General features: G+C 42.2%; 2 protein-coding genes across 11 annotated transcripts in view; one reads left to right on the top strand and one right to left on the bottom strand.

The window, feature by feature from the left end:
- LOC148875104 (putative DUF21 domain-containing protein At3g13070, chloroplastic) overlaps positions 1-1,042 on the bottom strand; it is a 77,215-nt gene extending 76,173 nt beyond the window's left edge. For 4 of the 7 annotated variants that reach the window (XR_016105240.1, XM_088965368.1, XM_088965370.1 and 1 more), the window contains exon 1: positions 49-790. Coding sequence is in view for 5 of the 7 variants with exons in the window: in XM_088965368.1 (XP_088821494.1) it covers positions 49-630 (582 nt within the window). In the remaining 2 variants the exon portion in view is untranslated. Of the gene's footprint in view, positions 1-48 lie in introns of all 7 variants that reach the window. The other 3 variants (XR_016105241.1, XM_088965371.1, XM_088965367.1) reach the window with 2 other exon arrangements.
- A 7,006-nt stretch (positions 1,043-8,048) lies between these two features.
- Positions 8,049-27,999, top strand: part of SETH2 (UDP-Glycosyltransferase superfamily protein) — a 31,704-nt gene continuing 11,753 nt past the window's right edge. Inside the window, exons 1-5 of one of the 4 annotated variants that reach the window (XM_088964291.1) lie at positions 8,049-8,748; positions 9,376-9,456; positions 10,372-10,513; positions 22,669-23,241; positions 24,189-24,343. In XM_088964291.1, coding sequence (XP_088820417.1) covers positions 10,394-10,513; positions 22,669-23,241; positions 24,189-24,343 — 848 coding nt within the window. In that variant the 5' untranslated portion in view covers positions 8,049-8,748; positions 9,376-9,456; positions 10,372-10,393. Of the gene's footprint in view, positions 8,749-9,375; positions 9,457-10,371; positions 10,514-22,668; positions 23,242-24,161; positions 24,344-27,999 lie in introns of all 4 variants that reach the window. The other 3 variants (XM_088964289.1, XM_088964292.1, XM_088964290.1) reach the window with 3 other exon arrangements.

The raw sequence follows: 27,999 nt of genomic DNA, 5'->3' as shown, positions 1-27,999 counted from the left end.
ACAACGAAAAAAATAATAATACTAACTCCATATTTGCGACTTGCATACCTTCCAAGGCCATAGCGTCGTTATTGAGGTCTCCGCCATGGAAAAGAATGCAGAAAGACCCAAAAGCACAGCCAAAATCAAGCCTTGTTCTTTAAAGAGACATAAACCCTGTAATAATTTCGGCCACACATCCCGAAGTAACATCCCACCCTGTCCAAATGTTCTGTAACCCGCACTCAGAGCCCCTTCCATTGCAAAAACTCTTTGGCACCCAATCACAAAAGCCCCACAAACCATAACGACTAACAAAAATCCACGCTTGACCAACACCTCATAAAACTCTAACTTGACATCGGCAGAGCCTCCCACTTTCCCGGTGTCCTTTTCTCTTATCACAGAATCCAAATGGACGCTACCGTTGATCACCTCATCCTCCGGGAACTTCGACTTGCAGGCATTTCTGAGAATATGAGGATGGACGCAATTTATCGTCATCGGACGAGGATGAAGCAGAATTCTTGGCGACGTCCGGGCTGAGATTCTCAGTTGACGATTGCATAAAGCAAAGAATGAAGACTTCCCGCCATAAAAGAACGTAGGTCGTTCGAGAATTGAAGCTTTTGTTCTTAAATCCATCGACATCGAACTCTTCACGAGGTAAAAAGCAACGGGATTCTGAGAGAAATTTATACAAAACAAATAGGGATAGAATGTATTTTGGTTCACACTGATGTAATTGAGTCGTATGGCATTTTTTAGGGCGGGAAACCCTAAAAAATCTGAAGAGCCAATTTGTTTGCTCCGTGGCGAGCTCTGTTCGTCGTCATCGTCGTTGAATCCGTTCCGTTAGGGATTCTACTTGGGTCGGGCTAGCCTGAACCCATCACAAAAAGCAGTTTATTGGGTCGGGTTGAAGCTCATGAATCCGGACCATTTTTTTCATCCATTATATTTTTAAAGATGTTACGATTTACGAATATGATACATTGTAGAGTTCAGACCGCCTTCCACCGCTCCGGCACCGATTGTATTCCGTGCATCTGGTGATGAACCCACGCCTACCAGGTGCAAACAAAGCGCGGATCTCTTGTAAGTAAAAACTCTCGCAAAGGGAATCCCGCCGCGTGCTAATGTATCTCTTGCAAGCATTTCTGAAAATACGAGTGATGCTTCGCAATCCAGGCACTCCTAACTGGCTGCTCACTAACTTCTAACTGGCAATGGATGACACCTGAGAAGAAGACGGTGAAGAATTTCCGGTGGGAATACTCCGATGCTTAAGTTAGAACGTTGGGGAAAAAATAGTAAAGAGTGTAAAGAGGCTAAGAGTGTAGGTCACGCTAGATCAGTGAGTGTTCAAGATTAGATCGAGAGCAAGTAATATGATTCAAGATCCAAAAATCAGATCCATCCCTTTCGACAAAGGGGCTTTTATAGGGGCGTTCTTGTCAAATGAGGCGTAACCGCCACTAGGCTTCTGTCGCAGCCGTTATTTGCCAGGGCTACGTAGGTGACCGTTGTAGGGTACTACCCAATTGGATGAGTGACACGTCCCAGGAGGACAAGCACTCCACCATCTGTCGAGAGATGTGGGTACAATCTGTTGAATGGGTAGGGACTGCGTCGTCAGTCTAGAGACGTGTCGTGTTGCTTAGTCGCGAGCTACTCTGTCGCATAGCAAGCTATCCTGTCGCGAGCTACTTTGTATCGAGCTCCTAGGGGTACTTCGAGGTGACCCTTCTCAAGATTGTCTTTGGGGCAGTTTTTTCTGCCTAAGTGTTGGAACGAGCTAGTTACCCTAGCTCGCGAGCTGGGATAGTCTTGGAGTATTCCCTTTCAGTAGCTCGGGGGGACCTTGAGCTCGCGTTGTAGTGAGCTCCTCTATAGCGAGCTATGACGTAGCAAGCTGTCCCGCGAGCTCGTTACTTAGTCGCATTCAGGCTGTGGTGCTGAGCTATTGCTCGTGCTAAGTCAGGTCCACGTGTCATCGTCTCAAGGGGTCGGGTCAAATCATCCTCCATCAATTGCCCCCCACTCCTCAGGCTAAGAGTGCTACCTTAGCACGAGAAATTCATGAAGTGTGACGGGTGGATTTGACCGAAGTTCAAACTTGATTGACTGCTCGCACTAAATGTGTGCGTGGGAATCAGGGGATTTCTGACTTTTCGAATACCGAGAAACACGCTGAAACGGCTCTTAACTCCGGATGTCGTGCAACCATCATTACCTCAATCAAGGGAGACGTGCAGTCAATCACATTCCAGTTTCAAAAGGCGTGCAGTCAGCTTGACTGTGGACCGTCAGATTTGTCTCAATTTGGGTCGTTGATCTAGGGGCACAGTGGTTATAAATAGGAGGGCCCCCTAGGCCTCATTTTCTTTCATGCTAACTTGCTTTGTCTTCGGATTCTGAGGTCGCGCATCCATCTAGTCTGCCCGAGCTCTTCTCCTGTTCACATCGTTTCATTTTTTCCGGTGTCTAATCATTCTGTCAATCATGTCAGGGAGAGCTTGGGAGCAGGCTTCAGAGGCTCAGGAGGCCTCCAGCGATGTGACTTCTGCTTTTTGGGGCAGAGAGCCCAACACCTTCGGTCCCTCCTCTATAACAATGGAGAGACTTAGATCTCTAGTTCACTACTTTAACCTTCCCGGGGACCTCATCTACAGTCTCCCCTCCAGTAACTTTTCCTGGGAGCATGGTCCCAATGACATAGTGATTTTCCAGGAACAGCTTGAGGCTGGCCTACATCTTCCTCTGCACCCTCTAGTAGTGGAGGTGTTGAATCATTTCAACGTCACCATTGACTAGCTCCATCCCAATGCCATCCAGAATGTAATTGGGACTATTTATCTGTGCTATGAGTATTGTCTTCCCCTTGATCTTAATATCTTTTTTTCCATTCTCTACATCAAGAATGCTACTCCCGAAGCGCCTCCAGAAAGGCGTTCCTACTACTTTTCTCCCCGTCGCAGCTTCAAGTTTTTGCATGAGCTGCCGAACAGGATTCCGGCCTGGAAGCAAGACTATTTTGTGGTTCGTAACCCCGAGGGGTGGCCCTTCCCAACTTCTTGGAGGGCTACCATCCAGGATTCTGGGGTCGAGTTGGACCCTGAAACTCGGAAAACACTGTTGTCTTGGGCAGCAGTAGGCCTTCTTTGTTCATACTACTTTACCGAGGAAAACTTCGCGCAGGCTGGCCTAAGTCCAGGTAGGTTGCCTTTTAGGTCGCGTAGTGCCTTGTAAAAATACACACACACACACACACATATATTCTTTTTTTACTGGACTAATACCTTGTGGTTTTTTGGCAACCATCATGTCTAGTGTTGACGCGCACCGCCTTCTTTCCAGCAACCAAAAGCGTAAGGTGAAGAGGTCACGTCCTAACCGAGCTTCCACTTTTGGGGGCACTGAGTTTGAGTATGCAGAGCCAAACTTTGTTTCTCCCAAGGCAAGGGTTGTTTCCTCCTGGGCCTTCCCGCCCATTCCCCTACCCGCAATTCCCGGTGGGGAACTGGGAGGGTGTCAATGATTACCTCGTGGCTGGGCGGAAGAGACGAAGGGCGATCTGCCACGAGGAGGTCGCTAGGTGGGGGGAGATGGAGCCCAAGGCGCTCGCCGCTTCTCACTGTATGGTGGTAAGTGGTATTTTCTCTTTCTTCTCGTTCTTTCCTTTCTTTTCCTGTTTTCTGACCTTAGTCTCTTGTTAGCAGGTGAACTCCACCATCCACGCCATGGCCCTCCAAACCAACATCCACTCCAACGACGCTCGTAATCAGAGGGCCAACGTCCAGAAGCTCCAGGGCAAGCTCGACCAGGCCCGAGGTGAGATCCTTCAAGCTTGCAAGGGGAGCGAGGCCCAGGATCTGCTCGCCCGTGACCAAGAGGCGTAGATCGCCAAGCTTTCTGAGGAGAGCGCGCGCTACAGGGAGGAGGAGTCGAGGGTGGCAGCGGAGAGGGAGCTCCTTCGCCAACAGGTTCGAGACTTGGAGTCTACACTTCTGGACCAAACTCGGAACTTCAACACTATGGTGGAGGTCGAGTGGGCTAAGGCAGTCTGGGACTTCAAGGACTCACAGGAGTATCACGACCTCCAAGTGGAGTATGACTCGAGCTCGTAACGCTCTTGATTCAAGCTCTGTCGTTGGTTGGTCTGGAAGAAGTTCTCCGGGCTCAACCTCAACGGCATCACAATGAAGGGCCTCGCTCCCGAGATGGTGGACCAAGCGGAGGAGGAAGAGCCTGACTCCCCAGAGGACGAGGTGGAGGAGGTGGACCCTTGAGGCTGGCGGCTCTTCTGTTTTTTTATTCTTCTGATTGACTTATGGTGGTTCCTAAGTGCCAGAACCCGGTTTTCAAAAATCTTCTTATTGGGAAGTTGTGCCCTTTTTACTTCTTATTAAACTTTCCTAAGCTTTTAGCTCGATTTTTATTTATGAAATAGTAATGAATTTTTTCCTTTGTCTGCTAAGTATGGTGTGCTATTTTATTTTTTGCCAATACGATCTCATCACTTGAGCTACTAGAGATACAAACTTGAAATATGATTTTTTGATAATTATTACCCTGAGCTATCCCTTAGTGTTTTGAGGCATTTTTATAGTATACCACGAAGTAGTTACCGTGTATGCCCGAACTATATGTTTGTAGGTTGTTCCTTATTGAGTTCAACTGATGTACTAAGACGAGCTATGCTTCGTAGGGTTCAGACCCGAGCTGCTTACGTCTCTAGTACTTCATACTTCACCTTTATCAATGAAGCGGCCAAGTCTTTCACGGTGCCGATGTCTTAGTTATCTCAGTGTTTTAGCCCTTAGGCTGAGGGGGTGACTTATAGTCTACCCTTGGTGTTTGCCCATACCATGGAGGCGACTAGGTCTTATTGCATCGAGGTCGTGTTAGCTCGGTATTTTGGCTCTTAGGCTCTGAGAGTGACACATGGTCTACTTTGTAGTTTGCCCATGCCATAGAGGCAACTAGGTCTTATTGCACCGATGTCATGTTAGCTCGGCATTTTGGCCCTTAGGCTTTGAAAGTGACATAAGGTCTACTCAGTAGTTCGCCCATGCCATAGAGGCAACTGGGTCTTATTGCTCCGAGGTCATGTTAACTCGGCATTTTGGCCCTTAGGCTTTGAGAGCTACTCACGGTCTACTCAGTAGTTACATGTAATACTGCCTTAAGCTGACAATATTTCATGCCCAAGGTACTTGTTACCCTTCAAGGGTTTCGAGCTCGTACGTTCCTTCTCCGAGCATTCGTTTCACTCGATAGGTCATTCCCAATTTAGTCTGAGCTTGCCAACGCTAGGCTTAGGTACCATAACTTTACGAAGGACCAGGTCGCCGACGCGGAGATTCCGCTTCTTGACCCTAGCGTTATAGTACCGAACTACTCTTTGTTGGTAAGTTGCGGTCCTGATATATGCGAAGTCCCTTACTTCGTCGAATAGGTCGAGGTTGGTACGTAGCTCGTCTTCATTTGCTTTGTCATCATATGCTTCAAGTTGTAGCGAGAGAACCTCGATCTTAGTTGGGATGACTACTTTGGTGCCGTAGGTGAGGTTGAAGGGAGTCTCTCCTGTGGTGGTCTTCTCTGTGGTTCGGTAGGCCCATAGGATACTAGGTAGCTGGTCCGCCCTCAGTTCTTTAGCTCGGTCTAACCGTGCCTTTAGTCCGCGGAGGATAACTCTGTTCGTGACTTCTGCTTAACCGTTTGCTTGAGGGTGTGCGACTGAAGTGAAGTTCTGTTGGATCCCCATGTTTTGGCACCGGTTCTGAAATTTAATGTCCTCAAACTGCTTACCGTTATCAGAAATCAGTACCCGAGGTAATCCGAAGCGACACACTATGTTCTTCCAAAAGAAGTTCAGGACGTTTCAGGCTGTGATCATTACGAGAGGTTCAACTTCTACCCACTTGGTGAAATAATCCATTGCTACCACTAGGAACTTCCTCTGGTTTGTCGCTGGTAGAAACGGTCCGAGTATATCGATCCCTCGTTGTAAGAAAGGCCACGGGTTGGTAAGATACTTGAGGTCGGCGGCGGGCTGATGATGGATATTGGTATGCTTCTAGCACTTGTCACACTTTCAAACGAACTCAATAGCGTCTACTTTCATTGTTGGCCAATAGTACCCCTGTTGTAGTGCTTTTTGGGCGAGGGCCCTACCCCCAGGTGTCTGCCGCACAGACCCTCATGAGTGTCGCGGAATACAAGCTCGACTTCTGAAGGTCGCAAGCAGCGCAGGTAGGGGAGCGTGTAGGAATTTTTGGTACAGCTGTTCGTCTATCATGACGTATTTGGCCGCCTGACGCTCTACCCTTCTGGCGGCATTGCGACCTGAAGAGAGGGTCCCGTGTAGCAGGAAGCTCGCGAGCGGGTCAATCCAGCTCGACTCTGCTTGAACGACAAGAGCAACCTCCTCTTCCCCCCTGATAATGTTAAGCCGAGGCAGGTTCTCTATGTACACAGCTCTCATGGTGTTGTCACAAGTGCTGGCTAACCGGGACGAGGCATTGGCCTCAGCATTATCCGACCTCGGTACTTGCTTGATGAAGTGTGATGGGAAGTTGAGAAGAGCCTCTCTTACTTTGACCAAGTAGGCAATCATAGTCGGTTCGCGAGCTTCGTATTCGCCTGTGACTTGATTGACCACGAGTTGGAAATTTCTGCAGATGATGATATGCTTGACTTTCACTTTGTTGGCTAGAGCTAGCCCGACTATCGATGCTTCGTACTCCGCTTCATTGTTGGATGTCGTGAATTCGAAGCGTAGTGCGCACTCCAATGCTTAAGTTAGAACGCTGGGGAAAAATAGTAAAGAGTGTAAAGAGGTTAAGAGTGTAGGTCGCGCTAGATTAATGTGTTCAAGATTAGCTCGAGAGCAAGTAAGATGATTCAAGATCCAAAAATTAGATCCATGCCTTTCGACAAAGGGGCTTTTATCGGGGCGTTATTATCAAATCAGGCGTAAACCGCCATTGGGCTTCTGTCGCAGCTATTATCTGCCAGGGCTACGTAGGTGATCGTTGCAGGGTACTACCCAATTGGATGAGTGACACGTCTCGGGAGGTCAGACATGCCACCATCTGTCGAGAGACGTGGGTGCAGTCTGTTGAATGGGCAGGGGCTGCGCTGTCAGTCTGGAGACGTGGTGCAGTCTGACGGGTACGGTATTGTCAGATAGAAGCTTCCTGAGAGTGTTGCGTTGCTTAGTTGTGAGCTACCCTTGTCGCGTAGCAAGTTATCATATCGCGAGCTACTTTTTAGTGAGCTCGTAGGGGTACTTCGAGGTGACCCTTCTCAAGATTGTCTTTGGGGCAGTTTTTCTGCCCAAGTGTTGGAGCGAGTTGGTTACTCTAGCTCGCAAGTTGGGATAGTCTTGGAGTATTCCCTTTTAGTAGTTTGGGGAACCTTGAGCTCGCGTTGTAGCGAGCTGTCCTGCGGGCTCGTTACTTAGTTGCAGTCAGGCTGTGGTGCTGAGCTATTGCTTGTGTTGAGTCAGGTCCATATGTCATCTTCTCAAGGGGTCGTGTCAAATCATTCTCCATCAACGAGGATGGACACAATTTATCGTCATCGGACGAGGATGAAGCAGAATTCTTGGCGACGTCTTGCTATTTTCAATTAACAATTGCACAAGGCAAGGAATGAAAATTTCCCGCCATAAAAGAATATAGGCCGTCCGAGAATTGAAGTTTCTGTTCTTAAATTCATAGAATTCGAACTCTTCACGAGGTAAAAAAACAACTAAATTCTGAGAGAAATTTATACAAAACAAATAGAGATAGAATGCATTTGGTTCACAGATGTAATTGAGTCGTATAGCTTTTTCAAGGCGGGAAACCCTAAAAAATCTGAAGAGCCAATTTCTTGTTCCGTGCCTCCATGGTGAGCTGTGTCCGTCATCATGCTGAATCGGTTAGTGATGCAACTTGGGTCGGGCTAGCCTGAACCCATCACAAAAAGCAATTGATTGGGTCGGGGAAGCTCATGAATCCGGACCCTTCTTTTTTCATTTCATTTCATTTTTAAAAGATGTTCTTATTCTCTAGACCGCCTTCCACCACTCCACACCAATTGTATCCTGTGCATCTAGCAGGTGCGAACAAAGCGCAGATCTCCTGCAAGCAAAAACTCGCGCACACGGAATCCCGTCGCGTGCGAATACATCCTTGCCCACGTCGCATACTGTTAAAACCTACCAAAAGAATACCCTTTAGTCAACCTGACTCTTTTATTTTCATTTTGTTTAGTTTTTCCCTTTCTCTTAACACTGATTAATGAAGTTTCAGTTGAGTTCACATCTCCGCCTCATAACGTCCCACAGCACATATCCGCCGCATATTATAAACATCTTCCGATGATAGTACCAGTCCGGGATATGTTGTCAATACATGGCAGGAATGTGCTGTGGGGGGTTCTGGGGCGGTTCCTTATGGCGAGGAGATGTGATCTTGTTTCAGTTGCCGTTATGGTTGTCCAGGCAACACTTAGGCGGGCGACCAGCGGTTTTCCATGGGTGTCTCGCCCAAACGCCCCGGATTTTGTATACTAGGCGCATACATGTTTTATTTTTTTAAAATAAAACCGGTTACATATTATCATTATTTTATTATTAAGACAACAATAGAAAGCCAATTTTTTTTCTCTCTCTTCTTCGGTTACCTGCATAAGGGTTTTTTCGGTTATTGGTGAGGGAGGAGAACCGAAGACTTCATTCCCCAGCCCAATTCCATCGCACCTCTGCTTCAGCAGGTAAGTTTTTCTCTTCTTCTTAATCTTTTCTTCTTCTTTCTTCTTCCGGCCCAGCTTCAGTCATTTTTTGCTTTTTATTACGAAAAAACAGGGGCTCCGCCCCTATACTCCTCCCTTCCTCCACAGCTCCACTCATTCTTCTTCTTCATCTTCTTCTTCCGCCCCTGATTGTTATCAGTGCTAGTCCTAGTCTCAGTCCTTTTTTTTTTTTTTTTTGAAAAAACAGGGGCTCCGCCCCTGACTGCTCTCAGTCGATAGTCTCAGACTCTCAGTTCCTTTTTTTTTTTTTTAAAAACAGGGGTCTATACTCCTCCCTGCCCCTAATCCCCTATACTTCTTCTTCCGCCCCTATACTCCTCTCCTCCCTTCCTAGTTACTGCACTTATTTATTTATTTTTTCAGTTAATAGTTAGTGTACATGCTTGCTTGTTAGTGTATAGTTAGTGTACTGTGTACATGCTTGCTATATACGAAATTTATAGTTTTATACTCATTTGAATGATTTATAGAGCTAATAGTTAGTGTACATGCTTGCTAGTTAGCACACAAAACCAATAAAATAGCTTACAAAAACATAGATAAAGTAAAAACTCAAGAAAATTAATATTTTAAAATTCCAACGCCTAGGCACCCTGTGGTCGCCTAGCCTCGCCTTGACGCCTTGAAAACTATGGTTGCCATGCTTCTAGGAAGTTGTCACTGATTAAGGTACATACTACTTTGCTTACCCTCCCCCTTATTTTTTCCTTTCTCTTTCATGATTGGGATTATTCAATAGTATGACTAATTGGTTGTGCTTGACTGATAAACTTGCATCTTCAGCAATTTCCACTTATCATGGAGAGTGCTGGTTATTGATGTAATCTTTAGTTTTGCTCTTGTATTTTTATTTGTTGGTGAAAGCTCATCACCATTTCTCTGCATTTCTTGTTATTTAATGAAATTTTCTTTTTACTATTAAAAAATATGTTATATCAAAAGATCGTGGAAATAACACTCCATGAGTACACATGACTTCATAGGTTTTTGGTGATTAATGACACAATTATGACCATGCTATCTGACTCACCACCATCCTTCTACTAGGGCTTTTCTTCTTGTTCACAGTAGCAGATGCTGTATAGCTGATCAATAAAAAAGTAGCTGATGCTGTATATAAGGGTGTCAATGGACCAGTTTTGGACTGGACCCCATACAATCCAAAATCAATTTGGACAGATTGGATGGACCAACAAGACATATTGGATTGGACCAATCCAGTCCAAAATATTTATTAGATTGGATTGGACTTGGTCTGTCCGTAGTAAATTTATATTGGATTGGGATGGATTAATTAAGCCAATATCTTGTCCATTGATATAAGACAAGAATATAAGTGTCAATTGACCAGGTTTGGGTTGAAACCAATCTAAATTAAAATGAATTTGAACAGATTGGGCAGTCCAGACATTGAATTGGACTGGTCCAAAATATTCATTGGATTGGACCTGGTCCATTTGTAATGGACTCGCATTGGACTGGATCAGATTGGATCAAATCCAGTCCAAAATTGACACCCCTAGCTGTATATGTCTCTTGTAGAACATTTCTACTTATTAGTTATTGCTTTCTTGTGTTCATCAGGTGTTTGATATCCAAAGATGCGATGGATGGACAAAGAAGACATAGAATATTAATGGTGTCTGACTTCTTCTACCCCAACTTTGGTGGTGTGGAGAATCACATTTATTATTTATCACAGTGCCTGCTTAAGCTTGGTCACAAGGTCAGGCTAAAGCACCAATCAGTCATGGAACTATATATGGTTATTGATATATGCTCTTTAGCTTCTTTTACTTGGTAGCAGTTAGACAATATGATTCTGTTGTCCAATGACATGGACATGTTCTGTTTAATTCTTCTTTTTATGGTAATAATTCTGTGTATGAGATTTTCGTTAGATTGTCCTACCTTGGGGTTCTTTTGTTTTGTTCTATCTAGGTAATATCTCCTTTTTAAGAATGAGCTGTCTGATCTCCTATGAAGCCTTATTTATGGATCATATCATTTTTTTTTGATAAATAACATCAATTCCATTAAAATAATGAATAGATACAAGAAGATCCCCTTAGAGGCGCGAGGAGCAGCCTCTCCAAACAGCAAATACACAAACTACAACAAAGAAAACATGAATGTTGAAATTAAAACAATAGTTACAATTTTGCCCAGAACAATATTTCCCTATTTATCCCTTGTTTTGCCAAGACATCAGCAAAAGCATTAGTTGATCTCCCAACCCATTGTACTGTTATAGACATATTTCTTGTCAGCCATTTGAATTTCTTTAACTCATTTTTGTAGCCCCAAGTGACATCCTCCGGATTATTTAACCAGTCCACCACTGTCTTAGAGTCTCCTTCAATCAGAAGCTGTTCCACGTCCACTTCTTTTGCAAGAAGTATTCCTTGTATTGCAGCTAGCAGTTCTGCCAGGATAGAGTTCCCAACTCCTAAAGGGCCAGAGTAGATTAAGACAACCTCTCCAGCCTCATTCCTCAGTACACCTCCCATCCCAGAGGGACCTGGGTTACCCTAGCTACTCCAATCAAAGTTCAACTTCAAAGAACCAAGAGGAGGGGGGACCCAGCTAATCACTGCCCTTCCCTTGTAGGAGGAACAACTTTCTACCAACTTCTAATCCTTCCAACAATCAGAAAAAGTAAAATGGTTAAATAATTCTAGTCTTTAACCAATGTAAAGACCTGGACAAAATTCAGTCGTTTAAGGTTTGACTGCTTCTTCCTTTTTCTTGGAAGATTCTAGCATTCCTTTTGTAGAGAACACTGGTGTGGGCCCCACAGCTACAATCCCACTTTGTTCGTAGGGTAGAAGATGTTCTAGTTTGCCTAGGGTTAGCTATTGGTTATTTAGTTGTTTCAGTTGTTATTTATTTCAGTCTTATTTTTTGCTCTATTTGTTATGTAAAGACTAAAGGCAGATCTGTCCTTTCCATGTAATAATGAGCATAACCTATAAATATTAATTAAAGTGGTGGTGGCAGAACATGAAGCTTCTGCTCCTCCTTTCAACTCTTGTGTTCTACTGCATCTCCTCCCTCTTCCTCTTCTTTTCTCTTACCTTTCTTCTTATTTTCGATCCTGAAATCCATTAGGGTTCAAGACTGATAACAGTCCTGAACTTCTACTTGGTATCAGAGCTAGGGTTTCTCATGTGAGTCTAGTCCAACCGACCACATGAGAACCATCTAAGGCTGGAAGCTGAGAAAGCAGAGTTCGTTGACTGGTTCTTGGAGATCTCCAGAGGATTAGCAACTGTTTGAAGAAGTGCCACAGTTGCAGCAAGTTGGTGATCAGGAAGAATTAGATAAGGCTAGGGTTCGGGTAACCTTGGTAGGCAACGAACTGCATCTTATTGTAAGTCTTTTATTTTCTGAGAGAAGTAATATCAGAGAAGATAGGTTGGACCTATCCAGTAAGGGTGGCCGAACCACTCTAGGGTTTTGTCTCTCTATTCTCTAGGGTTTTGTCTTATCCCTGTGGCAAACCCTAGTATTGGACTGAATCTTGTGATCTTATCCTTGTGGCAAACCCTAATAGTTTTCCTCAACATTGATCAGTTTTAGGGTTTCAGATCAACCCTAATACAAACCTTATCTGTACGGTACTGTCTGGAGTGTACGACTTTTAGGACTGATTAAAACCTCAAATTGGCTTTAGCATATCAAATTGTTCTTCAAACTATTTTTCAGTTTTCTTTTGGGGTTTCGAACACCTCTAAAGGGGTGAAAACAATTCGAACTGTTGCTGTTGTGTGTGGTTGTTGATTTCAGATAAGTTTTATACATGTTTCATGCACATCTACTATGAGTACAGATTGGGTCTATACTGATTTTGTGATTGTGGTTGGTAGTCCTAGTGCTGGTTTTGACTGTAGTAACCCTAATTTTGAGAGTTCTGGTTATTGACCGAAATGGAGTTTAAGAATTAGCCAGAAGGCAATTTTGGGAACAACAGTTATGGTGGTGGTTCTGAGACAGGTTTTCAGATTACAACCGTAAAGTTTGATGGATCAAACTATTTGGAATGGGCCCAATCAGCCATGATGGCTATTGGGGAAAGGGGCAAAGTAGGGTATCACTTGGGAGATGTGGCAGAACCTTCCAAGGGAGACCCTATGTATAGCAAGTTGGTCCAAGAAAACTACTTGGTTATGACATGGCTCTGTAATTCTATGCAGCCCCATATCAACCGAAATTACTTATGGGCAAAGACAACCAAGGAGATATGGAATGTGATGAAAGAGACTTACTCGCAACCCCTTAATGTTGCCAGAGCGTATGAATTGAAATGTGAGGTGAATTCCCTTAAACAAGGAGAGAAACCGGTGTCGGTCTACTTCTCTACCTTGAAGTCCCTGTGGCATGAGATTGATCACTTAGAGACTCTTGAGTGGGAGAGTCCCAAAGATGCTCAGATACATAGAAAGCACATCGAGACAAACAAAGTGTTTGAATTCTTGGCAGGACTGAATTCAAAATATGATATTGTGAGGCAGCAGATTTTGACCAGAGATAGTGTGGCCTTCTCTCAGGCATACTCCTTAGTGCATAGTGAAGAGACCAGGAGGTAAGTCATGATTCAACCTCAGTTGCTTACACCTGCCTTGGTAGCTGTCAAACCCAAAACAGAGGGTGATTCAGAGAGGGACAGAAAGAAGGAAGATAAAAGGGATGTGGTTTGTGAGCATTGCAAGAAACCTAAACACACAGAAGAAACATGTTGGAAGCTGCATCCACATTTGGTCCCGGCAAAGTTGAGAAATAAAAAGGGTAATGCTCATGTGGCTATGACTACTGATTCAGCATCCTCATCTGGCACAAGAGGCACACCATTAGAGACCTTAGCTGCAGTTCGGTCTACTCTAATACAATTGGAGAAGGAAGTTGGCAATTCAGCTCAGTTACTGCAGTCATCGTCAGCCCCGGCCACATCGGCCTTTGCACACTCAGGTACTCGAGCCTCAGCCTACCATGCCTCCGCTCCAGGTACTACTGAACCTTGTTGGGTAATAGATTCAGGTGCATCCGACCATATGACTAGCTTGCCCTCTTTGTTTATTACTTATTACTTATCTTCTGGTAGGGATGAAGTATTTATAGCTGGTGGCTTTCTTGTCCCTATTTCTGGCAAGGGTGACATCAAACTGTCGGATACTATATCCTTGTCCTCTGTCTTGCATGTTCCTAAATTGGATACTAACCTCCTTTTCGTTAGTAGTATTACCAAACATTTGAACTGCTCAGTAACCTTCTTTCCTGACCGATGTGTTTTTTAGGACCTGGAGACGAAGAAGGTTATTGGGATTGGCCGTGAGACGAATGGGATCTATCTGCTCGGGGAGAGTTCTTGTCGGGAAGAGTCAGTGGATAAGAAGTTACTTGTTTCTCAGGTTGTGAGTCCAGTTATGCTTTGGCATAACCGATCGGGTCATTTATCTTTTCGGTCCTTGAAGAGTTTGTTTCCTACTTTGTTTGAGTCTGTTGAGTCATCTCAATTGAAGTGTGAAAGTTGTGAGTTTGCTAAACATTGTAGAAACTCTTATTTATTGAGTAATAAAAGGAGTAATAGTTCTTTTGATATTGTGCATACTGATGTTTGGGGGCCATATCACATTCCTTCTATGGGTGGGTACAGGTATTTTTTTTTTATTTGTTGATGACCATACCCGGTTTTTTTGGGTTTATCTTATGCGTTCACGAGATGAGGTGCCTGCCCTGACCGAAAACTTCCACCAAATGATCCTAACTCAGTTTGATGCTAGGATCAAAGTGTTTAGATCTGATAATGCAAAGGAATACTTTGCTAGGCCATTGGCATCGTACCTCCTTAATCATGGGGTTATCCACCAGAGCATTTGTCCACATACACCTCATCAGAATGGGGTTGCAGAAAGAAAGAATAAGCACATATTGGAGGTGGCTAGAAGTATTATGTTTACCTCCAGTGTCTCTATTCGTTTCTGGGGTGATGCTATCCTTACAGCGGTATATCTTATTAATCGAATTCCTTTCCGGGTTCTTGATATGAAACTTCCTTTTTCCCTTCTATACCCCAATGAGGAGTTGTTCACTATTCCCCTCAAGACATTTGGTTGTACCTGTTTTGTTCAGCTTCTCGGTCCCCATCACTCCAAGTTTGAACCCAAGGCCTCCTCCAAATGCATCTTTCTTGGTTATGCACAAACTCAAAAGGGTTATTGTTGTTATGATCCTGTCTCAGGGAAGAAATTTGTATCCATGGATGTCACTTTCTTTGAGGAAACACCCTACTATTCTCGGGTCTCTCCTTAGTGGGAGAGTAGTGAGCGTGGAGATTTGGGTCATTTTATTCAGGGAGAGTGCAGTGAGGATAGGGTTAATACTTTTGGGGCTGTTCCCTTACCTATTCCAGTTGGTGATGAGGGCTGCAGTAGCGAGGGTGGTCAGAGGGATCGGGAGTTGAGAGTCTATCACAGGCGATGCAGGCAGGTTGATCCTGGTCATCAGCAGTCCCGACCAGCTCCAACCTCTTCTGCGGCTCCAAGTCCAGATAATACAGTCCCAGGGCCCACAGAGACTCCTTCCATTGTTGCTACCTCACCCTCTGCAGATGACCTTGACCTTCCCATTGCCCTCCGTAAAGGAAAACGCCATTGCACCACATCTACAACCCATTGCATCTCCCAGTTTTTGTCCTATGATCGTCTATCTCCCTTCTACAGGTCCTATCTCACCTCTGTTGTTGATGTCCCTATTCCGAGAACAGTGCAAAAAGCCCTATCAGTCCTGGAGTGGAGAGGTGCAATGCAAGTTGAAATGGATGCCCTGTTGAAAAATAATACCTGGGAGCTAGTTGACTTGCCCAAAGGAAAGAAACCAGTTGGATGCAGGTGGGTATTTACTGTGAAGCACTATGCGGATGATTCCATTGAGAGGTACAAAGCTCGGCTAGTTGCAAAAGGGTTCACTCAAACTTATGGTATAGATTATTTGGAGACATTTGCCCCGGTAGCCAAGATGACCACCATTCGGGTTCTATTATCTCTTGCAGCAAGCTACACTTGGCCTTTGTACCAAATGGATGCTAAAAATGCCTTCCTGAATGGGGACTTGTAGGAAGAGGTTTACATGAAGTTGCCTCCTGGATTCTATGATACAGAGGTAGGTAAGAAGGTCTGCCGGCTCAATAAGGCATTGTATGGTTTGAAGCAATCACCTAGAGTTTGGTTCGACAGATTCAGACTAGCCCTTGGGAAGTTCGGTTATGTACAGACCCAGTCAGATCATACACTGTTCATCAAGAGGGTGGAGTTGTCACTAACACTACTTGCAGTATATGTTGATGATATTGTAGTGATAGGAAATGACAACCATGAGATTGAGTCCCTCAAACAGCTCCTTTATCAAGAGTTTGAGGTGAAAGATCTGGGTACACTACGGTATTTTTTGGGTATTGAGGTTGCTAGATCTAAACAGGGGATCTTTGTCTCTCAGAGGAAATATGTTTTAGATCTCTTGGCTGAAACTGGAAAGCTGGGTGTCAAACCTATAGATACACCCATTGAACAGAACCACAAGATTAGTGCGAAGAGTGGAGAGCTGCTTGAAGACAAAGTTATGTTCTAGCGGTTAGTGGGAAAACTTCTATATCTATGCCTCACCCGGCCAGATATCAATTATGCCGTTAGTGTTGTCAGTCAGTACATGCATTCTCCTAGAACCACACACCTTCTAGTAGCAGAAAGAATACTAGCATACTTGAAGAGATGCCCGGGTAGAGGTATACTGTTCAAGAACAATGACCACATGAAGGTGGAAGTCTATACGGATGCCGATTGGGCTGGGAGTGTTGATGACAAAAGTTCTACCTCTGGATATTGTGCTCTTGTGGGAGGTAACCTGGTCTCTTGAAGGAGTAAGAAACAGAGTGTTGTCTCCCGATCCAGTGCTGAAGCTGAGTACAGGTCAATGGCTAATGGAGTGGCTGAAATTCTTTGGCTGAGATCACTACTTGAGGAGTTGGGTATTGAGTATGAGAAGCCTCTGATGCTGTATTGTGATAATCAAGCGGCTATTAATATAACACACAACCCAGTGCAGCATGATAGGACTAAACACATTGAAGTTGATCGACACTTTGTACGAGAGAGGGTCTCATCACAAGAAGTGTGTCTCCCATACATCACCTCCAATATGCAGCTGGCAGATATCCTCACCAAAGCTGTACCACGGAAGAAGCTAGAGGCAGATCTATCCAAGTTGGGAATGATAAACATTTATTCCCAACTTGAGGGGGAGTGTAGAGAACACTGATGTGGGCCCCACAGCTACGGTCCCACTGTGTTCGTAGGGTAGAAGATGTTTTTGTCTGCCTAGGGTTAGCTATTGGTTATTTAGTTGTTTCAGTTGTTATTTATTTCAGTCTTATTTTGCTCTATTTGTTATGTAAAGACTAAGGGCAGGTCTGTCCTTTCCATGTAATGAGCATAACCTATAAATATTAATTAAAGTGGCGGCGACAGAACTTTAAACTTTTGCTCCTCCTTTCAACTCTTGTGTTGTACTGCTTCTCCTCCCTCTTCCTCTTCTTTTCTCTTACCTTTCTTCTTATTTTCGATCCTGAAATCCATTAGGGTTCAAGACTGATAACAATCCTGAGCTTCTACTCCTTTCTTCCCATATTGTCCATAACAATGCTACTCGTGAGCATCTCCCCATTTTCCTTCCTCTTTTATGGAGCCAAGAGAAGAACAAAGGGTTAAAGATTATGCTTACTTCTGTTGGCATATCCCAACTAGACCCAAACAAAGATAGAAGCCAAGCCTAGAGCTCTGCAGTGACACTACAAGATAAAAATAGATGATTACAATCCTTACCATGAGATCTGCAAAGAATGCACCAATTTGGTGAAATACAAATGACGGGTCTTCTCTTTTGTAGGTTGACCATCGTGTTTACTTTACCATGCCACACTTCCCAACACAAAGCCCTAACCTTGGGGGGACCGGCCTACACCGGACTTCTTTGAAAGGGAAACTCTGATGAGAGGGAGATTGGCAGAGGAACTTGAAAAAGGAACCACAAGAAAAAGACCCTTTGGGGTGAATGGCCTAAATCCTTTTATCAGGTTTCGAGGGATCCAACCAAACCTTATCAAGGAGACAGAGAAGAGTAGACAAACACTCAAGTTCCTCATCCCTTAATCCTATACGGAAACCAAAATCCCAAGACAAAGTTGGTAAGGATAAATTCGACGAAAGGAATTTTGAGATCACCTCATTTTTATACAAGGAAATAGAGTACAATGAAGGAAAAAGGGCTTTCAAAGGGAGATCTCCAACCCAAATGTCCTCCCAAAACTGAATAGAATTACCTGAACAAGCATCTTACCTAACACAACTAAGGAACTGTGGAAGAACTTTGTGAATTGCTTTCCAAGGTGTGGCTAGGTTAGCCCTCCTTGATGCACCACCATCCCAACCACTCTCTGAACATCCATTAATACTCTTCACTACTTCGTGCCAGAGTCTATCCCGCCCCAAAGGCCATCTCCACAACCACTTCCCTAACAAAGCCGAGTTCTTTTTAAACACACAACCCCCACAACCCCCACTTAATTAAATGGTCTTTTTTACCTTCTCCCGGTTCCCACAGAAAATCTCTATCAATTTTTCGAACTTCTTCACTTCCCTAGACGGTATCCTAAAGATAAAGAGATAATAGGTAGGTAGATTCATGAGGGTAGCTTTTATCAAAGTGATCCTCCCACCCAAAGAGAGATAATTTTTCTTCCAAACAGCTAGTCTCTTTTCTAACTTCTCCAAGACTAGGGTCTAGAACCTACTCTCCCTAGGGTTTGCTCCCAACGGAAGCCCTAAGTAAGACAAAGACCAGGAGGAAATGGAGCACTCAAGACAACTTGCAATCACCTCAACCCCCTCAAAAACTAAATTTACTCCGGCTTTGCAGCTTTTTCCTAGATTGATTTTCAAATTAGAGACTCCTTCAAAAACTGTAATCAATTCTTTCAAATTTTCCACCTTCTCACCGAAACCTCCCTCACAGAAGATCATTAAGTCATCTGCAAACTGAAGGTGAGTGACTGGAATTCGGTTTGTGCCTACTCTCCAACCCCTTATCACATTTTTCCTATCAGCCCCAGTGATAATTCGACTAAACACATCAGCTACCAAGGTAAAGAGGAAGGGTGAAAGTGGGTCCCCTTGTCTGATTCCCCTACTAGGTGGAAAAAAAATCCCTCACCACCCCGTTTACTAGGATGGAATAGTGACAAGAGCTAACACAACCAGTCATCCAACTACACTATTCAACTACAGCTCTTCATCTCTTCCGCACATTCATTGGCAATCAAAATTTGATCAATTATCTGATGCCCTTGGATGAAAGCCCCTTGAGCCTGACTAATAATGGAGGGGAGGATTTCTTTAATCCTTAAAGACAAGACCTTGGCCAGGATTTTATAAATACTAGTCACCAAACTAATTGGCCTAAAATCTTTAGGATGGAGAGCATCATCTTTCTTTGGAACTAGGGCCAAGAATGTGGAATTAATGCCTCGACTTACTATATGCTTCTCTGCGAACTCATTAAAAACCTCACAAAGATCATCTTTTATCACCTCCCAACAATCCTGGTAAAAAGCCATTGTAAAACCATCTGGTCCTGGAGCTTTGGACCTGTCCTTCAAAAACACTGCCTTCCTAATCTCTTCTTCCTCAAAGTTTCTTTCCAACCACCTAACCTGATCTTCCTCCAACCTTGACCAATCAATCCCTTCGATTTACCTCCTCTCTTCCAAGGGTCTTCTATAAATCAATTTGAAATGTTCCACAAACTTCCTAGCAATATCATCCTGGTTAGTGAATTCCTCCCTCCCTACCTCTAACTTAGACACAATTTTTTCTCCTTCTCTCATTTGCTACATCATGAAAAAACTTAGTATTCCCATCACCTTCTTTAATCCATCTATGCCTCGATTTTTGCCTCCATCTTATTTCTTCCCTCAGTAGGACCTCTTCTAGGTCCTTCTTCAACTGTTCTCTCAGAACTCTCTCCCCCTCCATTCTAGATTGAGCCTCTCTTTCATCCAACTATTCTATCCTAGAGATTAGATTCACTTTTTGCTCCTCAAGTCTTCCAAAATGTTCCTTATTCCAAACTTTTATTTTGCCTCTTATCCTCTATAGTTTCTTGTGAAATCTTACTCCTTTCCATTTTGTCCCCCTCAATTCCTCATTCCTCCAAAACTTTACTTTATTCACAAAATCCGGGTGGGTTAGCCACATGTTTTCAAACCTAAAGGGTCTAAGTCCACTGATAAAATCTTCCACACCTATTCTTATAGGACAATGATCCGAGGTCACCCTAGGCAAAGCTCTATACACCAAGTTCCCCCAATAGTTCTCCCAGTCAACATTAAAGATAAATCTATCCAACTTCGACCACAAGGGCACTTTTTGTAAGTTAGACCAAGTAAATCGAGCTTGCACTAGTGGGATCTTCTTTAACTCACAATCAGCAATAAAGCTATTAAACATTCTCATGCTAGTTGTGATGGTTTGTTGGGAGTTATTAGTTTCTTCATAAAATCTTATCACATTAAAATCCCCTCCCAAACACCATGGACCTTCCCATAAACCTTGAATTGCATACAGTTCCTCCCACATGTCATTCCTTTCTCTATAATTATTGGGACCGTAGACATTAGTTAACACCCAAGTGAAGTCATCATCTACATTCTTAAATTTGATGGAAACTGAGAATCTCCCTATTAACTCCTCCACTACCTCTACTACATCATCTTTCCAAAGTGTGACAATCCACCCTGAGGCTCCCCAAGATGGGGCTGAAATCCATCCTACTCTTCTAGACCTCCACACACTCCTCACCCATCTTCTATCCAGCTCTGACAACTTTGTTTCTTGCAACATAACAATGTCAGGCCTTTCCCTTTTAAGTAAGTCCTTAATCACCCTCTTTTTCCTTGCACTCCCTAAACCCCTAACATTCCAGCTAACTATCATCATAGGCACAAACCAATAGAACACCCTCAACCTTAAACCACAACTCCTTACTTCAATCCCTTTCTCCTATCTCCTCTACCACTAAACTCTAAGTTCCCTTCTGTGTCACAAATTAATCTTTCCACCTCTGACCTTTGTTTCTTTTCTTTTTTCTTTTTTTCCTCTCTCCTCTTATTGAATGTTTCCACATGTTCACTCTTTTCAGCCTGATCCCCCTCACCAAAAACCTCCACTAATGAGGTCTGAAGTTCTCCTCTAACAGGGTCATCCCCTTCCTTTCCCCTACCCATGACCACTTCATTGAACCCGTCCATATATTCTTCATTTTGTTTGAGTAACTCAAACTCTGTGCAAATCAGTCTCCACGCTTCATCTAGTTCTTTACTCTTTTCTTCAAGATTGCCTTCCCCAACTCTCCCTTCTTCCACCTCTAAGCATACTTTTGTCATACATTCTGGATGGGATGCTGGTACATCTGTTTCAGGCATATCACACTGGTTAGTATCCACAAATAAACTGACAATCATACCTGATTGGTTAGGGAGAGCATTCAAGAAGCTTGGACTGGACTGTTTACCAAAGACGACCGAGTCTGGTGTCATTTCCTTACAAGGGAACTTTTGTAAAGTGTTCATGGTAAAGTGTTCATTGGTTAGATGTTGCTGTTAAATTTACTATGGATCATATCATTTATTGTAGAATAATTGTTATCTTCATCATATGTCTTATTCCACCTACATGGAGTGGCTTGACCTTCTCTATCTAGATAATATTGTCTTTTGAAGAATGAGCTTCCAGATCTCCCATGACCTGAAGCCTTGTCCTTACTTCAACTCGTGCCAAACAATCTCAAATCAACTTTCTATTATCCTAGCACCACACTTAAGTTCCAAATGATATGCTCATCTTAGTTTCTTTCTCAGTCATTTCATTATCTCAATTTATTTTCTGTTGTTTACGTATTCTATGGATAATTTTCATTTTATGGTATCCAAAAATTGCAATATATGAATACCATAGTTGTCAAGGTGACGTCTAGGCAACAAGGCGCCTTTGGAGGCTCGCCTTGCCTAATCACCAAACAGTTTTGTATGTTGTGTTATAAAATAGTTTTATATCTTTAATTTTTGGGGATTATAATTATAAAATAGACATTATTGAACTAAAATATTCATTTTGTGTGTTTATATACTAATTTCTTTTTATTAATTTCTGATTTGTTAGGGTTTAATCATCACAGACATTACTAACTTCTGTTTTGAGCCCTCAAAGACTTCAAAACCTAACCAATAAGTAAGGAAGAACTTAAAATTTTGTCTAATCAACACATTTTCTTCCTATAACAAAAACAAGGGTTCAGCCCCTATATTTTTTCAATTTTCTTTTCTTTCCTCCTTTTCTTCTCATGAATATGTTGGTTTTCTATACTTTAACATGAAGTTTATACTTTTATTTGGAAATTATGGATAGTTATTTAGGAATTATGATTATAGAACCTAGGGAACTACCCTAGGATATATGTATTTTACTTAAAAAAAAATTCATTGCCTAGGTGACTAGGCGACAATGCTTCCCTCTGTCGCCTAGCCTCGCTTCGCCTTGGTGCCCTGAAAAACTATGATGAATACAACCATACAGAATTGAAGTTCATGTATTGGAGCCATCCAATGTGCCACCATCTTACATGTTTTATGTTAACAAGGTGCTGTTGGTGGACTCTGTTACGAATCTTATGATCCTTACTGATTAAAAGCTTTAGATTTCCTTTTTGTAACTGTTTTAGTTACTTTATGTCTGATATGCATATGCCTAGTTTTCTCACTATAAGCATAGTTTTCAGGTGGTGGTTATGACCCATGCCTATGGTAATCGTTCTGGTGTAAGATATATGACTGGTGGCCTGAAAGTTTACTACATACCGTGGAGGCCATTTCTAATGCAGAACACGCTACCGACATTTTATGGGACACTTCCTATTTTAAGGACAATTCTTATTCGTGAAAGGATATCATTGGTGCATGGACATCAAGCCTTCTCAACTCTTTGTCATGAGGCTTTGATGCATGCTCGCACTATGGGATACAAAGTTGTATTTACTGATCATTCACTTTATGGATTTGCTGATGTAGGAAGCATCCATATGAATAAGGTTCTGCAATTTACTTTGGCAGATGTGAATCAGGCAATATGTGTTTCTCATACAAGCAAGGAAAATACAGTATTGCGTTCAGGATTACCCCCAGAGAAGGTCTTTGTAATACCAAATGCTGTGGATACAGCTATGTTCAAACCTGCCCAAACACGACTCAGTTGTGATGAAATTGTTATAGTTGTGATAAGTCGATTGGTTTACCGGAAGGGTGCAGATTTGCTTGTTGAAGTCATTCCTGAGGTTTGCCGCTTGTACCCAAATGTGAGTCATTTGAACCATATGACTGCCTTTCTGTTTTTACTTTTTTGTTGTACAATGTTGGATTTATAATATGTTATGTAAAAGTGACAAGTTGTGGATTATAGTTGAATGATATGACATAAAAATGTGACATCATATCTATGATTTGTTTGCATAACCACCTCTTCAAAATTCAGGATGCCAACAAGTTGATTTTGGTTGAGACTTCTCAACCCAACCTCGACCAAAAGCATTAAACTGAACCTGGCCTGCCCTAACTAAATATAATAGGTTTACTGAACCTGACATGTCCCACACACAAACCATTATTCTTAGCAAAGACTATGTCTACAGTTTTTTCATGCCAACAGGACAGATTTGGTGACTGCCAGCCTGAACCTAAACCTGACCCAAAACTTGATTAATACTGACTTGAACCCGATGTGATAGGGTCATGTCAAATGGTAACTGGATACAGATAATCTCATTGTCTAAAGTGTTTGTCTCATTAACATTTTGGCCCATTTAATAGGGGCCATTACTTAGTGTAGTTGTAAATTATTGTGCCATCAAGCATGAAAATGAGAGTTCAAGTATGACAACAGCCACTTTGTGCAAAAAAAAAAGTGCCAAAGGTTAAGACATAGGACTGTGTCCAGTACATCCCTTCCAAGACCCCAGATAGCTGGGACCAACTTTGGGCAATGCCCTTTAATTGGGGAACCATTAGTCCAGTTGCCTATGTACTGATATTGTAGAGGCAAGGACACAAGGTTGCAAAGTCCAATGTTCTATGTCATTTATTTTGCCTAGGTTTACTTGGAACTTAGTAGTTCTAGTTACTTGTTTTTTGTTGTTATATTCTATTTTTTCATGAAGATATTCTGTTGGAAAGAAACAATTTAATGGTTGATACTAATGGAAACCTTTGTATCCCATAGTGTCTCACTTTAAAAAATTGTGTCAAGGTCCGTTTCATAATTGGAGGTGATGGGCCAAAAAGAGTGCGGATTGAAGAAATGAGAGAAAAGAACTCACTTCAGGATCGAGTTGAAATGTTGGGAGCTGTTCCCCATGCTCAAGTACGGTCTGTCCTAATTTCTGGTAATATATTCTTAAACAGGTAAAGTAATGGAATGTTTCCTTTATGTTAACTCTCCTTTCACTTATTGAACTTCACTTTTGTAGAAATTTGGCTTCTTGAAAAATCCCACCAATATAAAAAAAAAAAAGAAACTTAAGTGATATTTCACATGATACCACTGTAATTCAAGGCCTGTTTGAATTTCTATTTGGAACCTTCTTATTTGATAATAGTGAAATTAGTAATGATATTTATTAGATCCAGACAGAGTGGCAAAATTTTATGCATTAATGAGGTTCTCAGTAAAATATTTGGTTATGTAACCTATACATATTGGCCTAAAGGTACATATGACTTTCTCATTGATTGATCTTGTTGTTATTCTCCATACAAGAGGCAATGCATGGTTTCAAATGTCATGACACTTCGCTAATGTCGCCCGACATATGTCGGTGTCGAGGCTCACCGACATGAAAATGAGTGGTAATATAAAAATTACATTATTTTGGTTGACATTTCCTATATTTCGGAAATGTCAACCAAATCGGTCCAAATAACCAAGAAAAAGATAATTTTTCCTATTATGTCGACAAGCTTGTCGACTAACGTACAACAATAGAATAATGTTTTTCAACAATAAAATGTAATGTATTATTAATTTAGTATTAAATTTATTAAATTTTATACTAAATCATAATTTATTATAAAATTAGTATTAAAAATCAGAATAAATTCATTAAGTTTTACAAGAAATTAGAATTTATTAGAATCTTAATACTAAAAAAGGGGGAGAATCAGTTTATTAAATTTATAATAAAATATAATGTATTATAACTTTAATATTTAAAAAATCAGAATAAATGTATTTTTATTTACTAGTGTGAAATAAATATATTAGAATTTATAATAAATCGGAATTAAAAATAAGAAAAAAAATAAGAATAAATGTAAGACAATTCCACCAGATGGTTCTCACACAATTTGGACCGAGAACTAAGGCTTTTAGATCAGATAATGACAGAGAGTACTTTGAGAAAGACCTGATCACGTATCTCTTACAACATGGTGTAGTTCATCAGAGTAGTTGTGCATATACACCGCAACAGAATGGAATTGTTGAGAGGAAAAACCGATACATTGTGGAGGTGGCAAGGAGTCTTATGGTGTGTGCTTCAGTTCCTGTGCAGTTCTGGGGAGATGCAATTCTTACAGCCATGCATTTGATTAACCGTGTTCCTTCACGGGCCTTGGGGTTTAAGGTGCCATTTAGCCTTATTTTTCCAAATGGAGAGATATTTCATATACCTCTGAGGGTTTTTGGTTATGTTTCTTTCGTTCATATTCTTGGCCCATGTCGCAAGAAATTGTATCATAAGGCCAAGAAATGTGTTTTTTTTGGGTACGCCCAGAACAAAAAGGGGTATTGCTATTATGACCTAGTGTCGATGGGCAGGTTTGTCATTATAGATGCTACCTTCTTTGAATCCACATTCTTTTTCTCATGTGGTTCTTCTCAAAAGGAGAGTTTTGGGGGGGGGGGAACTCAATCTGTTCCTCTTCCTGTTTCTATGGTGCCTCCATCAGTTCAACCAACACATGCACCTCTAGTTTCATTACTTGAGCCACTACGGGCAACCTCATAGAAATATCAACACCGACAAATGATGGTTGACTCCACACATCCTCAACCCACACCACTCTCTGTTAGTCCTTCTGAAACTCTAGATTCGACAGATACAGTTCCAGGTATTCTTCTTGAGCCTGAGCCTGTTATATTTTCTGATGATAATGTTTCTGCCCATAACACTATTGTTGCAGCTGATCCCACTGACCTTGATCTTCCCATTGCATTTCGTAAGGGGAAGAGAAAGTGTACAACCCACTGCATTTCACATCATTTTTCCTACAGTGCCTTATCACCCTCGTACTGTGCTTTTCTTTCTTCCCTGGATTCTGTGTCTATACCCAAGAATGTTGCTGAGGCTTTCTCCAAACCTGAGTGGAAAACAGTCATGCAAGATGAGATGGATGTTTTGGTCAAAAACCAAACTTGGGAAATAGTTGATCTCCCCCCAAACAAGGAGATAATCGGATATAGATGGGTATTCATAGTGAAGTATAAGGCTAATGGCAAGATAGAGAGGTACAAAGCAAGGTTGGTAGCAAAAGGGTATACTTAGACCTATGGTGTTGATTATCTAGAAACCTCTGCACCAATAGCTAAGATGAGTTTAGTTTGTATCCTTTTATCTCTAGTATCCACCTATTCATGGCCCTTGCTCCGGCTTGATGTAAAAAATGCCTTCTTTAATGATGATTTACAGGAGGAGGTATATATGGACATTCCAACAGGCTTTTATGAAAATGTTAGTAAATGAAAGGTGTGCAGACTCAGAAAATCTCTGTATGAACTAAAACAGTCACCTAGGGCTTGGTTTGACAGGTTCAGAGGGGCACTCATCCGTTTTGGATACACACAGACACAGTCTGATCACACCCTTTTTTGTGGTGTCAATTCTGATTGAGTATGTGGGTGATATAGTGGTGACAGGAAATGATCTGGAGGAGATTGATGATCTCAAAAAATCATTGCAGCAAGAATTTGATATCAAAGATCTTGGTGAGATTAAATACTTCTTAGGGATTGAAGTTGCAAGATCCAAGCATGGGATCTTCATTTCACAGAGAAAGTATATACTTGACCTGCTGCGGGAGATTGGGAAACTGGGGACCAAACCAACAGACACTCCTATTGATCCAAATCACAGAATTAATGGTGTGGATGGTGAGTTGGTAAAGGATGTGGGGAGATATTAAAGAATGGTGGGCCGATTGCTGTATTTGTGTATGACACGACCAAATATTTCTTATGGTGTTAGTATTGTGAGTCAATACATGCATGCACCTCGGGTTCAGCACTGGGAAGCTATTGAGAGAATACTTGCATATCTGAAAAAGCACCCTGGCAGAGGCATTCTTTTCTCAAATCATGAGAATCTGAAGCTAGAATCCTATACAGATGCAGGCTGGGCAGGATGCTTAGATGACAGGTCTACATCAGGAGTGTGTACCTTTGTAGGTGGAAACTTGATCTCCTAGAAGAGTAAGAAGCAAGCGGTTGTGGCAAGGTCAAGTGCAGAGGCTGAGTATAGATCCATGGCTCATGGTGTCTCAGAACTTCTTTGGGTTAAGATCTCTTTTGAGTGAGATTGGGGTGAAAGCAGAGGAACCTATGATGTTATACTGTCACAATTAGGCTGCAATCAATATTGCCCACAATCCAATTCAGCATGATAGGACAAAACACATTGAAGTTGGTAGACACTTTATAAGAGAAAGGGTAACAACCGAAGAAGTTTGTTTGCCTTATGTCTCTTCAGAGTTGCAGTTGGCTAATGTTCTCACTAAAGGGGTGGCAAAGAATAAGTTTGAACATGATCTACGTAAGTTGGGAATGTGTGACATTTACTCCTAACTTGAAGGGGAGTGTTGAAGATTAATGAGTTTTATGATGTTTTTTTTAGTAGATGTTTTATGTTAGTTGTAAGATAGGAGGTGGGGACCACATTAGTTATGTGGGTCCAAATTTTATTATGTTTTTGAGTGTTATATATGTTGTTTTATGTTTTGCCGCCCTATAAGGGCATAGTTGTCTTTGTACTGTTCTATTATTTTAGTATAAATAATAAGTGAAG

The sequence above is a fragment of the Nelumbo lutea genome, chromosome 1, assembly GCF_056320005.1.
Source record: "Nelumbo lutea isolate HS-2025 chromosome 1, American lotus-T2T, whole genome shotgun sequence".
Lineage (NCBI taxonomy): Eukaryota > Viridiplantae > Streptophyta > Magnoliopsida > Proteales > Nelumbonaceae > Nelumbo > Nelumbo lutea.
This window is presented reverse-complemented; position numbering and strand designations above follow the sequence as displayed.